The sequence below is a fragment of the Colletotrichum acutatum genome (genome assembly GCF_030867785.1).
Source record: "Colletotrichum acutatum strain CBS 112980 chromosome Unknown BDZ83scaffold_249, whole genome shotgun sequence".
In the NCBI taxonomy this organism is placed as follows: domain Eukaryota; kingdom Fungi; phylum Ascomycota; class Sordariomycetes; order Glomerellales; family Glomerellaceae; genus Colletotrichum; species Colletotrichum acutatum.
The window spans coordinates 1-14,863 of record NW_026849243.1 but is presented as its reverse complement, the minus strand read 5'-3'; the positions used below and the strand labels follow the sequence as shown (position 1 = coordinate 14,863).

Sequence of the window (14,863 nt, the reverse complement as noted above, 5' to 3'; positions counted from 1 at the left end):
TCATGTCTTACGGCGGTAACGACGACGTAAGTAACACATCTATGACATGCCACCCCCCCAAGCTGCCCTCACTAACACCATCCCCCAGTCCAACTACGGTTCCTCCCGCAGGGACAACGAGGACAGTTACGGCACCTCAGGAACCACCGGCGGCTTCGGCTCCTCCACCCGCGACAATGAGGACTCGTACGGCTCCTCGCGCCGTGACAACGACAATGACAACAGCTACGGCTCCTCCACCCGCCGCGACAATGACGACTCGTACGGCTCCTCCAACACGGGCCGCAGCGGCAACGACTCGAGCTATGGCTCGTCGACCCGTCGCGACAACGACACCTCGGACAGCTACGGCTCCTCGGGTCTGAGCTCGTCGCGCAGGGACAACGATACCTCGGACTCGTACGGCTCCTCTCGCCGTGACAACGACAATGACAACAGCTACGGCTCCTCCCGCAAGTCGGACAACGACACCTACGGCTCTGGCAACAAGACCTCGTCCTACGGAGACGACTCAACCTCCTCCAACCTCGCTGGCGCCGACTCCCTCTCGTACGGCAACACCAGCTCTAGCCGCCGCGACAACGACAACTCGGATAGCTACGGCTCCTCCGGTAACACAGGCTCCTACGGCTCTTCCCGCAAGGACAACGACAACGACGACAGCTACGGATCGTCAGGCAACACCACCGGATCCTACGGCTCCTCCCGTAAGGACAATGACACCTCCGACAGCTACGGTTCATCCGGCAACACTGGATCCTACGGATCCTCCCGCAGGGACAACGACAACGACAACGACAACAGCTACGGATCGTCTGGCAACACGGGATCCTACGGCAGCAGCGGCAGGGACAACGACACCTCTGACTCGTACGGCAGCAACAACAAGAGCGGCGACAGCAAGGTCGGCAAGTTCCTCGAGAAGGCGGGCGACTTACTCAACAGCGACAAGCTCGAGTCCAAGGGCCAGTCGAAGCGGGAGAATGCCGGGTACGGGAACAACAACGATGACTACTAGTTGCTGCTAGTCGAGTAGCTCTCGTGTTTCTTGTATCGGGATGTTTGCGGTGGAAAATATGACTTTGTCTTGGAGGGGGCGTTCCCTCTGTGTGGATGCCCCTTTTCCATCTTTTGATGATGATTATGTACTAGCGAGCTCTGAACGAGATATTAATACCATTTGAACACCACCTACCTATCCTGAAAAATGGTGACTTTTTTTGCGTCGTAGTGTCCGATACCCCACGTCGAGAACATTAGGCTTTGTTCTGTTTCGCTGGTTGTTTGTGTCCATTAAACTTGAGATTGAGCCATGCTATGCTGAAGTCGATACCGGATTCATCAGCGACCAACGAGACTTGTTTGATGATGGGTGATCCGATAATGATTGATGTTCTCAAAGTGAGAGGGTGAGAGCCCACAACCTGATAATGATGCTCCAATTTGAATGCTCTTAATGCTACGCTATGGAAATACCTCAACCCATTCGTACCATCACCCTCACTCACAAAGAGAACGGGGCTAACGAAACTCACGTCAACTGCTTGGTAACCCTCACAAGCACAACCCCGTCCGTCAACCGTCCCTCGCAATCCATGAGATGCACAAACCTATACCCGGCCCTCAACCGATCCAACCGCACCGCCGCCCACGCAGCCAAATCATCCCGCCCAATCTCATCGTCCCTAACGGTGAACCTCACAAACGTCAGGGCCTCGACCACGCCCGGCACCCCCGCGAACTGCAAGGTCTCCCCCTTGAAATCCGGGTCGACGCCGCGGTTCGATTTGGTCTTGGCCTTGTACTCGCTCTCGCGCTCGCGGCCGTCGTCCTTGATGTGCGCGCCCGGGAGACGCTCTTCGGGGGACTCAACGTGGATCTCGACCTTGACGTAGGGTTTGAAGCCCGAGATACGGGTGTCGCCTGGCGGGAGGGGCAGGTTTTGGGCTGCGAGGACGTCGATTTGTAGGTCGAGGGTTTTGTAGATGATTTGCGGGGTGGTGGGTGAGGATGGGTCTGGGGTAGAGCCGGTTTTGAGGCATCGGTAACCTATGGTTTGATGTTAGTTTAATATTCTTGGGAGATGACAGGGGAAAAAAAAAGAGGACAACCAACCCTCAGGCTTCAAAACATAACCCTTGGTACCCGCAAACATGCCCTCGTTGAGCATCATCCCCTCGTCCCAGTTCTGCCAGTTGAGCGCGACAATCTGGATGCCCCTGCGCCAAAAGACGGCCGCGTCGAGGTTGGACGACCCGATGCGCAGGCCAGACGGGTACGCGCGCATCAGGTAGTGTCGGTTGTGGTGGAAGAGCGCGTCCCCCTGCTTCTCGTGCACCTCCATGACGCCCTTCTCCGACAGCGAGAAAATGTGCGTCGGCATCGAGGCCTCGGGCTGCGTGAGGGACTTGAAGGACACGCCGCGGGTGTAGACGCCCAGCCTGCTGAGCGCCTGGATGATTTTGGAGGGTTTCGCCGCAGCCTTTTTGCTTTTTGGCGGTGGTACCGGTGGCGTGGTCTTGCCGTCCTCCTCCGAGTCTTCGTCCTGCGCGCCAGTCACGCCAGAGCCTCCCGGCGGTGGTGCGTACTTGACTTTCACGAGGATCTTGCCCATGAGGTCCGCGGGCCGCGGGAGCTCGGGGGCGTCGACGTCGGGGGTGGGAACGAGAAGGCCCGCCCATGTGTCCTCCATGATCTTCACCATGATCTCCTGCTGCTCGGCGCTACAATGCACTTCCAGACTGACAATAAGGGGCGTGTCGGCCGAGTGAAAGCCATAGTCGCGGATCGTCTCGCAGACGTGCCGGAAGGGCACCTCCTTGGTGAGGGTGTAGCCGTGGAAGACCTGGGGTTCGATGGGGAACATCCTCGGTGAAGGGGTCTTTTGCAGCGGCGGTTGCTCCGTTCCGGGAGCCGTCTCCTTGGGGGTGGTTGTGGCGGTGATGCTCTCCGCAGCAGAGGCGGTAGCCGTAGCCGGAGCGGGAGCGGCAGCGGTAACGGCTGACCGGGTGATGGCCGTCTCCGTCGGCGGGCTCGTAGACTTTTCAATCCTCTCATCCATCTTCTTCCCCAACGAAGTCTTCTCCAGCCTACTCGCCAGCGACCCGGGCATCTTATCCTTGAGCATCGCAAGCTTGCTCCTCTTCTCCTTCTTCGGCTTCGCCTGCCCCGAAGCAGCGGCAGCAGCAACGGCCTCCTCGTCACTGCTACTCACCGACGTACCATCCTCATTGTCGGAATCGTCGCCGTCCCAGACGTCAATCTCGATACACCGGCACCCTCTCACCAGCACGTTCCTGTACGCGTCGGTGCTCGACTCGCTGTACAGCTGGTTGCCCGTTAGGTAGGTGTTGTGGCTGGAGCTGATGAAGTAGCTCGAGAGCGGGTACGACAGGTCCTCCTCGTGGACGGGGCGGGTGATGGCCGAGGCGGACGAGGTCATGTAGTTGAGGAAGCCGTTGAAGTCGAGTTCCTCTGGCGGTGATGATGCTGCTGCTCCCCCTGCTGCTGCCTCAGACGTGTTGGCAACCAGGCACTCGGGCGTCTCCTCAGCCTGGACGTTCTTCACGAACGAGGCAATCTGCTCCTTATGCCACTTCTTGTCGTCCTGGCCGGCGTGGACGTTGAAGATCTTTGTCAGGTGTGGTATGACCGAGTCGCCGAGCGTCTTGACGGTGCGCTCCGTCTCGCTGGCGCCGCCGCCGGCCTGGTATCGCAGCGAGGGCTTGGAGGGGTCCGATGTTGCGGACACGATGGTGCCCTGGGGCAGAGGGGCAGCTGCCGTTGCTGGTGCCGCTGCCGGTGCTGTTGGTGCTGCTGTGTCCGCCATGATCTGTTTTTGTGTGGTGATGACTTTGATGAGGCGGTGAAGAGGAGGGATGGAGAGAATAGAGGTGGGAAGAGGTCCGAAAAGGGTGATCAGGAATAAATTTGCGATGAACGGCGAGGAAATAAGAATAGTGAGACGGTGGATGATGCAAGCTGAACCACGAGATACAAGCCGCGTCTCGTGTCCCGGTATCAATCAGCCACTAGGCACAGGTAGCGCGAGCTTGTGATACTTCAAGGGGAAAAGGTAACGAAGGTTTCCAGGTTCAGAGAGAGCTACAGTAGCTACGTAAGTCAAGCCAAAAAGCCAAGCTACTTCTATTAGGTACTCGGCTCGCTGCCCGAAGGTCCTAATGTCAATATGTGGGCAGTACGTCAACCCGCGCCCCAAGCTTCCCCTTCCCCAGCCCAAAAAAAAAAAAAGAGGTCCAGTCGTTGCTTTCCGTGGGTGGTGATCCATGGGTAGGGGACCTGGGAACCGACTGCCATGAGAGGGTGACAATCTTGTTTTTTGACCCGCTACGCCGCTTGGGCAAAATATAGAAATCCAGTTACCTTTCAGCTTGGCAAGGGTGGGCAACGGTCACTCCTTTCTCTTCTTCAGGGGGGCTGGTATAAAGCTCGCTCGAGCTTTCGACTGGCACACTGGGCATCGAATCGTGGCAGCTTATAGATAGCGGGGAATACGACTGGGAGGTGGTGAGCTGAGGCGTCCAGTCTCCTTTCTCCCCTCTTCCACCCCCCTGGATGATGTGGGATGTCGTCACAGGGTTCGTTCTAGCGGTAAAGAAACAGAACGCAAAAGCCCAGGACCTGACCGCAACGATCCCGACCCCTGGGACCCTCTTATCGATAGTGTCAACCCCGCCAAAATTGTGAACCCCTCATTTTTGTTAGTGCCGGTTCTCTTCGTCTGCGACATTACCCCTGTATCCTTCAGCTTCAATCTGAAGTCGCTGCTCATGGAATCAATTTAGTGACAACTACAGTTTACAACGACTTACGATGTCAATTGAAATCACACGAGAAACCTCCATGTCTTTCGTCGGGACCTTGCATATGTTTTAACGCCGTTCGAGCATAATTATCAGGGACGGGCCGCACCGGCTTCAGGGTGTGGGCCAAACTCATGCTCACACTCACGCTCATCCTGGCTCACCTCATTTTTCAGATTCAGCTGGTGTAAAGGTACAATTCACCCGGTGACTCGATAGCCAGCTCACATATCTCACCACTATTTGAGGTTCAAAGTATTGTAAGTTGACCATGGAGTATTCCAAGTAAGCCATGGGTGCTTGAAAATGCTCACCATTTGCAAGTATCTCTTTACATAATTCGTTTTCATGTATACTAGTATGTATGTATATCATTTGACTGAGTCCTGTGATATGACTTTTGAACCATGAGGAACTTTTCATCCAAGAGGCACGTATGCCAGCTTTGATATGCATATATATTTATATAAATATATTGATCGATTTTAGGATAAAATAATTCGCTCATAAATGTCGTCAGGTCATAAGGCGTGATAGCGATAGTTTACACAAAATCCATCCACCATCCACCCACCATCTATATACCCATCTCTTCAGAATGTTAATGTCGTTTTCTCTCACAAGCTCCTTTTCTCACATGGCTACCCACAAGCCCTACAGCCCATCATGGCCGTATGGGCGACGTGACCGAAGTCCAGGTATTCGCCTTGCTCATCGTCCGCTTCCTCATCATGGCCATGATATCCGCCTCCATGTGCTCGATATTCCTCTCCAGATCGGCGTCCTCGACGCGGAACTGGCTCTCGCGCCGCCTGTCAAACACAATCCACCCGCCGACGATGAGAATCGTCAGGGGCACTGTAATGGCGAAGTACACCCACAGCTCCTTGGAGATGACAGGGTCGGCGTCTACCCTGACAGTCAGTAAACAAAAAATCTTTTGAGTCGAATTACCTAGCCTCCTGTGTCGAGGTTGCTGAGTTGTTATAACAAAAAGACCACACTACGTACCTTTGGCAAAGTCGAAAAACGTCATGCTAAAAACAGACGCGAGAAACGTGCCGGGAAGGAAAACGGCACCGAGTAGCGAAATTGTCTTCATCGCCGTGCTATCCCGCTTACTCGCATGCGCAAGTCGCCGCTGCTCACCGGCCATCTGGAACTGAATCTTGGACTCTCGCTGGGAAAGTAGGTTATACAACTGTCTCAACCGTCAGCATTCCACTCAAAAGAACACCTCAGCGGCCCCCCGTCCCCAAAGAAGTAGATCGTGAGCCAGGATAGGGTGTCGGGATGAACATACCGCACTACGCTGGATATGCAACCTCTCCAACGTCGTCGCCTGATAATTTTCAATTCCTGTCAACTTCAAGCTGTAAAACTGCAACCGCGCCACCATGCTCCGGTGAAGCTTATCAATGAGCGGTGTATCGTGCTCCTCGGGCACCTTCTCCTTAAACTTGACCAGCCCAGCATCAATCTCCTTGACAATAGCCTGGTACGCCTGCGGCCGCTTCCAAAGGACCTGGCTGTGGCACTCGACGAGATCGCGGCTGATGGCGTCGACCTCGAGGTGCCCGTCCTGGCTGACGTACCCCTCCTCGTCCTCGATCTCGTTGCGCATGCTGACGGCGTGCTCCAGCTTCCGCAGCCAGTCGCGCGCGTCGCGCTGCTTCTGGTCCGTCGTCGACGACAGGTCGTGCGAGAGGATGATGATGGGGAGGAGCATCGGATGCCCGGCCTGCTGGGCGCAAAAGGTAAGGTGCTGGATGGCGGCGACAATATCGGAGCTCGGGGTGCCCTTGACGTAGCCCGACGTGATGCCGCTGCTGAAGCAGTGGGAGAGCATGAGCTCCCACCCGCGCGTCTTACCCTTCTTCCGGACGTCGGACTTGCGGAAAATGATTTCTAGACAGCGGCATTAGTCTATCAATGTTGCTCTCTCGATTCAATGGCAAAAGGATAACACTAACGCAGAGTAGGATCCTCATCGTCCTGGTCGTAGGCACACCAGAAAAAGGGGCCGACGACGCTGGTACCCTCGATGGCTCTGAAGGGCAGTCGCATAGCCCGAACCATGGACTGGTATGCATCTGCAGTGAAGGAGATGGTGTGAGGCGTAAATGTGTCCTTGTGCTTGGCATTCTTTTGGAGCCTGGGATGGGTCAGTTCGAAGCTCTAACGTGAGCAATATAGATGGGGTAGTTACGGACACCAATCGAATGCCATTGAGCAATTGGACGCCCTCCTTTAGTTTCGGTGGCTCAAAAGCGCCCTGTCAGATCTGCCATGTCAGCCATAAACGGCTCTCATGAAGGTCAATCTCACTGAGCGTGAGCAACAATTACACGGTTCTCGTCCATACCCGGCGATGCAAGAAGTTATCAAATTCATCCATGGTCAAGGGGTGCTCCTCGCAAGAATTGTAAAAAGGGTCCTATCAATTGAGTTAGTTTACGGCCATGAACGTGGCAGCCGTGCCCGAGGCTTCCCATCCTGTTGTCTCTCTGTTCGTTGAAGGGGCGCGTGATTGGCAACTCACCGAGTAGTTGAGAATCTCGACATAGTGCGTTGCCTCCGAGACTTGGCGGCACTTGCTGACATGCTCGCGGAACATGTAGTCGTCCATCTTGAACCAATTGAGCCGTTACCCAGCCACGCTTCGGTACAGATATCCCACGGGATGAGGGGGGAAAAGACAAAACAACACAGCAAGGCTACTCCCAGGAAACGAAAAGAGAAAAAATAAGAGAGGTTTGGAGGTTCCTGCAGGTTGAGTTCATGGCTCCAGACCGGGCTCCTTTCATAAGCCGCGCCCAGCCCCGTGACTTTGCACCAGGTCTGCAGCAAGAAGCAGCAGCGGTGGTGGTCTTTTTCGGGGCCAGGTCCAGTCCGGCCCATGCAACAATCTGCACTGCAAAGTAAACACGCGTCGTAATTGGTTGAGTTTACAGTATCCGTACGGATACCACAACCTCAATTCCCCCGGTGAAATCGCTCACTGGATACACTCACCTTGCCACAGCTTGACGGCGCATTATAGGTAGCAAGGACCAAAGGTAAGATTTCGGGGATTTGGGCGGGTTTCCTCATATCGCCTAGCAAAGCTTGAAGCCTCTAGGCCCCCTATGAACATCAGAATCAGGACTGGGCTAGCACTGAGGTCCCCTGAGCGATGGAGCCGACCCGACGACACTTCGTCCCGCGGCCCCTGCCACAATCCCCGCACCTCCACTCTGTCACCGCCAGAACGAACCGCTGTTTCTCTCTGCATTAATAGGCCCGGATAAGGGGCCCATTGGAGCTTGTTTGGACGCTTAGCTCATTCAAAGCGTGGGGGGAGGAGGTAGACGATTTCATCGAGCTGCCACGGTGCACTGGACATCCGTATCATCGGGGCGCCAAACCTTACCCACACGTCCAACTGAACCAAACATTGATAGCTGCAGCATCACGCACATTCAACGGGAATGCAGACGCGCAGATCAGTATGCATGATGCTGCAGCAAAAGCTTCTGCTTATCCCAAAGGCATCACGAGCGTCGAGGTTTGTAGGCCGGAAATCTCATGCACTTTTGCCCATGTCTGGCCAATCTCCACCTCGACGCCCTGGATATTTCCGTCTAGGCCCATCTCATTTGCCAAGCATTGCAAGCGGCGGCCTCCATGGGTGGTACCACGACACTTTACTGTGTAAACTGTGTAAAGACGGAAGCTCTGCCGCCAGGCCAATTGGAATACAATCGTTGTTAGGTATTGATGTAACCAAGTGATACGGTGACAAGTCTGCTCTTCTTGCGCTTTGCCATCTTTCCAGGACCGTTCGAGCCTTCAACCCAATGCCCCCCCCCCCCTTCGTTGATGTCCTTACCTTTTTTATTTTCCAAACCGTCGACCAGGCGCCCAAAGCACTGCGGGCATCCCTATCGAGACTCTGACCTCTGCCAGGTACCATTTACTATTCAAACACTGCTCGCAGACTGAAGCCCACGAGTACACCCTTGCTGGCAGCTCAACTCTTTCTCAGGCGAGACATTAGAAATCGGTGAAAAGATGGCCATATCTGGAGCACAGCGTTAGCAAAGATCCCAGTCTCAGCAGCTCGAAAAGAACTCACTCGTCATGTCCGGCTGAACCGTATCGTTCGGGGTCCTCGGGGTATCTATCAAACTGGCTGGCATCGCCGGCGCCGGCCTTGACTGGGGGAGTGTACGGCGCATCAATGTCCTTGCGAGCCAGCCTGTCCCACGTGACCTCGGTGAACCACGGGTGGTTCTTGACATCGTTTGGACCAGCGTACAGGTTACCCAACCGCTTGGTGAGATCCGCTGTAATCAGTTTCTCCAGCAGATCCTGCGCATCCGGGTTGATATAGGCAGGGTATTTCACCTTGCCCTTGAGGATGTTTTCGTAAATCTTCATTGGTGACCCGCTGTCCCAAAACGGTGTGTACCCGCACAGCATCTCGTATATCAAGATTCCAAGAGACCACCTAAGACCGGGGGGGTTAGCAATTGTGAAAGGACTGCAACCTCTTGTGAAAAGGCCACCTCACCAATCTACGGATTTGTTGTAGCCCTTGTTCGAGACTACCTCGGGGGCCAGATAGTCTGGAGTACCACAAAGCGTCCATGTCTTGTCCGGCACTCGCTTGGCGAAACCAAAATCTGTTATCTTAAGGTGTCCATGCCGGTCGAGCAGCAGGTTCTCTGGCTTGAGATCTCTGTAGATGATGTTTCTCGAGTGCATATACTCGAGCGCTAACGTGACTTCGGCGGCGTAAAATTTCGCGACAGGGTTAGGGAAGCGCTGTGGAAAGGAATCAGCCAGGTTAGCTCGGGCCAGTAGGAAAGGTGATCACTTAAGATTGCGACTTACCCCAGATTTCCTCAGCAGCGAAAACAGCTCACCACCTTCAACAAAGTCCATCACCATGTACAGGTTTTTGGAGTCCTGGAACGTGCCCCATAGCGTGATCAGGAACGGGTGTTTGACCTCGCCCAACATCTTCCTCTCGTCATTGGTGTGTTCGACCTGCTTCATCTTGACGACCTGCGCCTTCTTCAGCACCTTGACGGCATAGAAGCGCTGGTTGTGCTTGGACTGCACCAGATGCACTCTTCCGAAACTACCAGTTCCCAACGTTCGCAAGATGTCAAAGTCGGTCAACGTATATTTCCCCTTGGTCTGACGGACCTGCTGGTCCGGGACCTGTTGTGGCATGCCGTGCTGTTGCTGTTGCTGCTGTTGGTGGCTTTGCTGCTGCTGCTGCTGCTGCTGCTGCTGCTGCTGTTGATGTTGTGGCGGCTGGGGCGGGTGTAGCATCGATTGAGCTTGCTGCTGTTGAAGTCGCGCGGGATCGGTTCCGGGGCTCGGGTTCGGCTGGGAGGGTTGGGTCGGCTGGGCTAAGTAATTATTGTTGGAAGTATGGCTGTTGTTCGAGCCGTCATGCTGAGTCGAATTGATTAGGTTGTTGATGCTTGGAAGGTTCTGTTGCGATCCACCTTGTTGATTGTAGTGCGGCTGGTGAGAGCCCGACTGGTTGGGCGGGTGGACAGTGACAGGATACATCTGCTGCTGTTTGGCCCCGTCGGAAGACGAGGTCAAATCCAAATCTTCCTGCTGCTTCAGCGCAGGCAGGGAAGGCGGTTGGGAGTTTGAGGAGAGGGACGACAAGGTAGTCGAGATGGAACTGTCGAACGGCTTGGAGGAGGTGGGCGTTACCGGGCTGGTGGGTAGACTGGAGCCTTGAGAGTCTTGATTACCCTCCCTCGTCCGTTTTTTCTTGAGAAACCCGAGGGTAGGCATATGAAAGTCGGGGAAAGGAAGAAGGGCTGCGTGCCCCGTGAGGAAATGGCGTAGAAGCGCAGGTCAAGGGCCCACGACGTTTGCAGTCGGATGATGGGGGAGGAACGGTCGCAAAGTGATTCGTCGCTCCAAGGGACAGCCCGGTTGCGCTGGTTGTGTCCTTTTTTGGGGGTGTGAGGTGAGCAGTGAATTGGTCGAAAGAGGAGCGCGGGGAAAGCTGAGAGCTGTGCTTTTGCTTCTTTCCGACTAAAGTACGCTTTCAAGTACAAGTGGGAAAGCCGCGCCTATTGTCGTTAGGAACAATGGGGCCAGGTTTGGCGCATACTTTCTGATCAAGGGGAAAAAGGTAAACCGGGATGGAAGGGAAAGGCGGGAAAGCAACAGCATTCGATTCAAGGGGAAGAAACGTACAATTCCGAGAATCCTTTAAAGTCAGGTACTACGAGCAGGGAGCAAGCACGCAGGCAAAAGCAAACCCGTTCTAATTCAGTTGACGGCGAAATGGCAATCGCAATTGGTATTTGGCCGACTTAAAAGCGGGAAAATCGGGAGCTTTCTATTTTCTTGGGACGCTGCACTCAAAAAGTTGTGTGTAAGTTTACGCCGCAGATGGGAAGTTTAACCAATGAAGCAACAGAGTGCAGGGTCAAAGGGCGGGACAAGGCGGCACAGGTCCAAGGATAGAGGTTGTGAGAGAAGTGAGTGTAGTGTAGCGACATCAACAAAGGAGGAATTGTTGGAGACAGCTGGAATGGAGGGGGAAGGGAGGGGAGACGAACAGATGGATGATTCAAGCTGGGACACTGCGTCTGCTTCTTCTTCTTCTTCTTCTTCTTCCAGGGGTCTTGTTGCGTCGTAACTTGTGGAAAGGTGACCAGACTCAAGAGTCAAGGCAAGGTGTAAGGCAGGGCCTGGCTATGTGGGATCTGGTCTTGGTCTTGGTGCTAGGTAGCAGTTGCTGGTCAGGTCGTTCGTTGTTGCTTTTTTCCCTGGTCGGAAGTGACAGATGAATGAGCTCGAATGATAGCGGCGGCGGCTGCGTCTGCGTCCGCGTCTGAGGGTTTCGGGGACAAGGGCCCACTGGGTGAGTGAGCAAGGTGCGGGATCTCTTGCTTCGTCTGGGCGAATGGGTGAGCGGAGCAAGTGGTGACTGAGTCGTTGCGCGCACCGATAAATGGAGACACGATGGGACCAAAAGATTAAACGACGGCTCGCAGTGATCAATTGGGTTGTATTGGGGTCGCCAAACAGTTTGATTGAGTGATGGTGTTTTTGGGCGTCTCGAGGGAAGCTAGGATTGAGGGATGAGGGAACCACAGGGAGAGGATGAGGTAGGTAGGCAGAGGTAGAGGTAGAGGTAGAGAAAGAGGGGACAAGGAAGGGAAGGGAAGAGAAAGAGAGAAAGAGAGAAAGAGGGAGGAGAAGGGCAGCCAGTAGAAGCTGAGGTCGTTGATGATGTAGTAGCGAAAGGGTTAATTGGAAAGAGCAAAGAGCTACTGCAAGCTGCTGCGTACGGATGCCGGAGGGGGAGTGAGGAAGGTAAGGTAGGTAGGTATGCTACATGCCTTTACTACGAATACATAAGTGGGAAGGTAAGGCAAGGTTGAGCTTCTGCTGGCCGCGGCGTGAAGGTGGGCGTGAAAGTACACATATGCAGTAGGTTGGCGGAGGCGGAAGTGGTTCAGTCTGGTTGACGCCCGCGTTTAGACGGGAACGGCGTGGGCAGGGAAGGGCATCGTAACCATTGGCAGGCCGAGTACGGCACCGTCCAATCGGTATCGAGATGGCACAGCCGAGGGCAGCACTCTACGAGCCCAGAGAGGGTCGAGAACAAGCTGGAAAGGACGGCCGATCCTGTTCCCAGTTCAGTCCATACTCCATAGCCATAGTGGCATAGGCAGATTTTGCAAAAGGCCTGACTGGGTTACAATAGGAAGGGAAGAGAGACACTGAGAGAGACAAGCGGGAGGCAGCGTGCATGCACAAGAGCTGATCTTGGACTCGGTTGAACGCGGGGCATCCATCATGGCATGTGTGCATGTCTAGCTATTTGTCTGGTCTGTCTAAGCTGTGCTTGATTTCTCCATCTCTGTACCCGTGATTCCGAGTATCGTAACATCTCTCGGGTTCAACTGGCCAAGAGAGACAGAAAGAACAGCTGAAAGTCGTCGACGGGTACATGTTGTTCTTGGTCTGATGCCACGAACAAGGTACAAAGTGCAAAAGGGTGAGTCTCGCCTCTCCCCCACCAAGATCGAGCAAGGCGCACCGCAGCAATCGAGCAACAAGCCCAGCAGAGGTGGGGTAGGGGCAGGCCAAGTAACCCGACCTGAATCTCGACGGGGTCGTAGTGGCAGCAAACAGAGACAAGCTGCTGGGGCTCGCCAGCACGCTTGACATGGGACCGACAGTGGACTGGATTCCAATCTGAATCGAGCGAGCAATTCTACCCAGCAACACCGGATACCTGACCTCTCTCTCACCAATCTCTACGGCTTGGACGAGTGCGGAAGTGTAAGTGCCAAAGCCCGTCCCTGAGGTATCCCACAAGGTGCGGTACGTACATGCCTTACCTAAGCTGATGCTCCTAAGGTACCTTACTGCAGTGCCTCGAGAAAGGTACCCGACATGTCAAAAGAAGGCGGGGTGATATTCTGCCCTGGAGCTCTTGCCTCCAGTTTGGTGTCATTTACCCCCATCCGGCCAGAGCAGCTGCCAGGTATGTAGCTACTAGCTAGAGCGGATGACCCCTCACTCGAGGCACTCGAGGCGAATTGAAGGACCAGTGACGTGCCGATGCCGACGACCTCACCTGAAATAGTGGGAAAGGGCCGGACGCAAGGTACCTTACAGCAGACTGCAAGAGGCACTCCGTCAAAAATCGGGAAAGCACTACGCCTACCCTCCTACTAATTACCTATTAGATATTTTCTATATTAATATATATAGAATTCGTGACCTACTTAAATTATTGTTTTTAATTAGCTTAATATAGGGCTATTAGCGTACTAAATTCCCTATTTTTAATTTTCCCTTAGCTCTGGCTTTTTTTATTTTATATTTATATACTTTTTAATAAATAACCCCTATTATTTATTTAATTTTTATTTTATAAAACTACCTATTTTATTATTTTAATACGAAATTTATTATAATATTACGATTATTAAATTTAAAGCGATTCGAACTATATTTATTTTATTTTATTTATTTATATACGTAAAAATCTGCGGTAATTAGTAATTTTTTACGATTTTTTATTATTTTTTATAGTTACGTTATTAGATCTACTCGTAGCTTTTTTAACTTAATTTAACTTTTTTTTTGAAAAATTTATTAACTTTTATTTAACTTAGTATATTAATTAATATATTTAGCGTTATATATATAATAATTTATTATACTATATAAGCTTATATAAATAACTATATTTATTTATAGGCTCTTACGAGCTTATATAAATAGCTATATATAATTTAGAATTTATATACGGCCTCGTACGCTACTATATAACTATAGCTAGCTCTATTAATATTATTTTAATTATATTTAAAACCATAAACAAGGTTATACTCCTTTATAAAAAGGTACTATTTAGTAAATAGTTATAGTATTTTATTAAAAACGAGCTCGTTACTACGTGGGCTCTTATATATATATATACTTTTATATCGATATTTATATAGCTTTATTAATTGTTATAAATAAATACTATTAATAACGTAAATAATAATATTATTATATAGATTACTTTTTAAAAAATAGAGGTTAGTAATCTATATAGTTCTATATACGAGTTTAATAAATTTAATAAATTTATTAAATTAAAAATATACTCGTACTATATATAAATATTACGGCTAGCTAGTCGTAATAAATATATTAATAAAAGTTAAGGCTACGAAGGCTAAGTAAATAGTATCGTAGTTATAAATAGCTTTTTTAAAACTATATCTATAAATAATAAAATAAATAAAGCTTTAATAATTAATTATAGTTTTATTAAAAGGGGTTTTTAATAAAAATAGCTAAAAGCGATCGTAAAATCTAATATTAAGTTAATTATTAAAAAAGCTATAGGAAGTCTATTTTTAAGCTTAGTTTAAATCTATATTATATATAAGTCTTATTCTTAAATATATCTTTTATTTTACGTATATTCTATTTATTAATAATTATTAAATAGATTTTAATAAGCGCTTATTTAGAGTAATTATTATAATTACTTTATT

The 14,863-nt window shown here is 51.4% G+C and overlaps 4 protein-coding genes across 4 annotated transcripts; 1 reads left to right on the top strand and 3 right to left on the bottom strand.

Annotated features, from left to right (window-relative positions):
* Positions 1 to 2: 2 nt before the first annotated feature.
* On the top strand, positions 3 to 1,018 carry BDZ83DRAFT_594498 (uncharacterized protein; the record flags this gene model as incomplete). Its single annotated transcript, XM_060506720.1, has 2 exons — positions 3 to 26; positions 89 to 1,018. The coding sequence occupies 2 exons, from the start codon at positions 3 to 5 to the stop codon at positions 1,016 to 1,018; spliced, it is 954 nt and encodes a 317-aa protein (XP_060357540.1).
* Positions 1,019 to 1,531: 513 nt separating this feature from the next.
* On the bottom strand, positions 1,532 to 3,829 carry BDZ83DRAFT_758652 (phosphatidylinositol-specific phospholipase C; the record flags this gene model as incomplete). The annotated part of the gene is made up of 2 exons (XM_060515068.1): positions 1,532 to 2,049; positions 2,116 to 3,829. The coding sequence occupies 2 exons, from the start codon at positions 3,827 to 3,829 to the stop codon at positions 1,532 to 1,534; spliced, it is 2,232 nt and encodes a 743-aa protein (XP_060357539.1).
* Positions 3,830 to 5,487: 1,658 nt separating this feature from the next.
* BDZ83DRAFT_594509 (uncharacterized protein) lies at positions 5,488 to 7,452 on the bottom strand (the record flags this gene model as incomplete). The annotated part of the gene is made up of 7 exons (XM_060506721.1): positions 5,488 to 5,732; positions 5,835 to 6,024; positions 6,127 to 6,731; positions 6,797 to 6,978; positions 7,037 to 7,098; positions 7,189 to 7,260; positions 7,366 to 7,452. The coding sequence occupies 7 exons, from the start codon at positions 7,450 to 7,452 to the stop codon at positions 5,488 to 5,490; spliced, it is 1,443 nt and encodes a 480-aa protein (XP_060357538.1).
* Positions 7,453 to 8,727: 1,275 nt separating this feature from the next.
* BDZ83DRAFT_209337 (camp-dependent protein kinase catalytic subunit) lies at positions 8,728 to 10,856 on the bottom strand. The gene is made up of 4 exons (XM_060501702.1): positions 9,702 to 10,856; positions 9,379 to 9,632; positions 8,941 to 9,315; positions 8,728 to 8,886 (listed from the first exon to the last, which is right to left on the bottom strand). The coding sequence occupies exons 1-4, from the start codon at positions 10,629 to 10,631 to the stop codon at positions 8,859 to 8,861; spliced, it is 1,587 nt and encodes a 528-aa protein (XP_060357537.1). The 5' UTR covers positions 10,632 to 10,856; the 3' UTR covers positions 8,728 to 8,858.
* Between the last annotated feature and the right edge of the window lie 4,007 nt (positions 10,857 to 14,863).

Bases quoted from the DNA above. Each gene is read 5' to 3' on its own strand.
- BDZ83DRAFT_209337 (XM_060501702.1), bottom strand. From the start codon at position 10,631: ATGCCTACCCTCGGGTTTCTCAAGAAAAAACGGACGAGGGAGGGTAAT. The intron at 9,633-9,701 runs GTAAGTCGCAAT...TCCTTTCCACAG, and splicing joins CGCTGCTGAGGAAATCTGGG to CGCTTCCCTAACCCTGTCGC. The intron at 9,316-9,378 runs GTGAGGTGGCCT...CCCCGGTCTTAG, and splicing joins TACAACAAATCCGTAGATTG to GTGGTCTCTTGGAATCTTGA.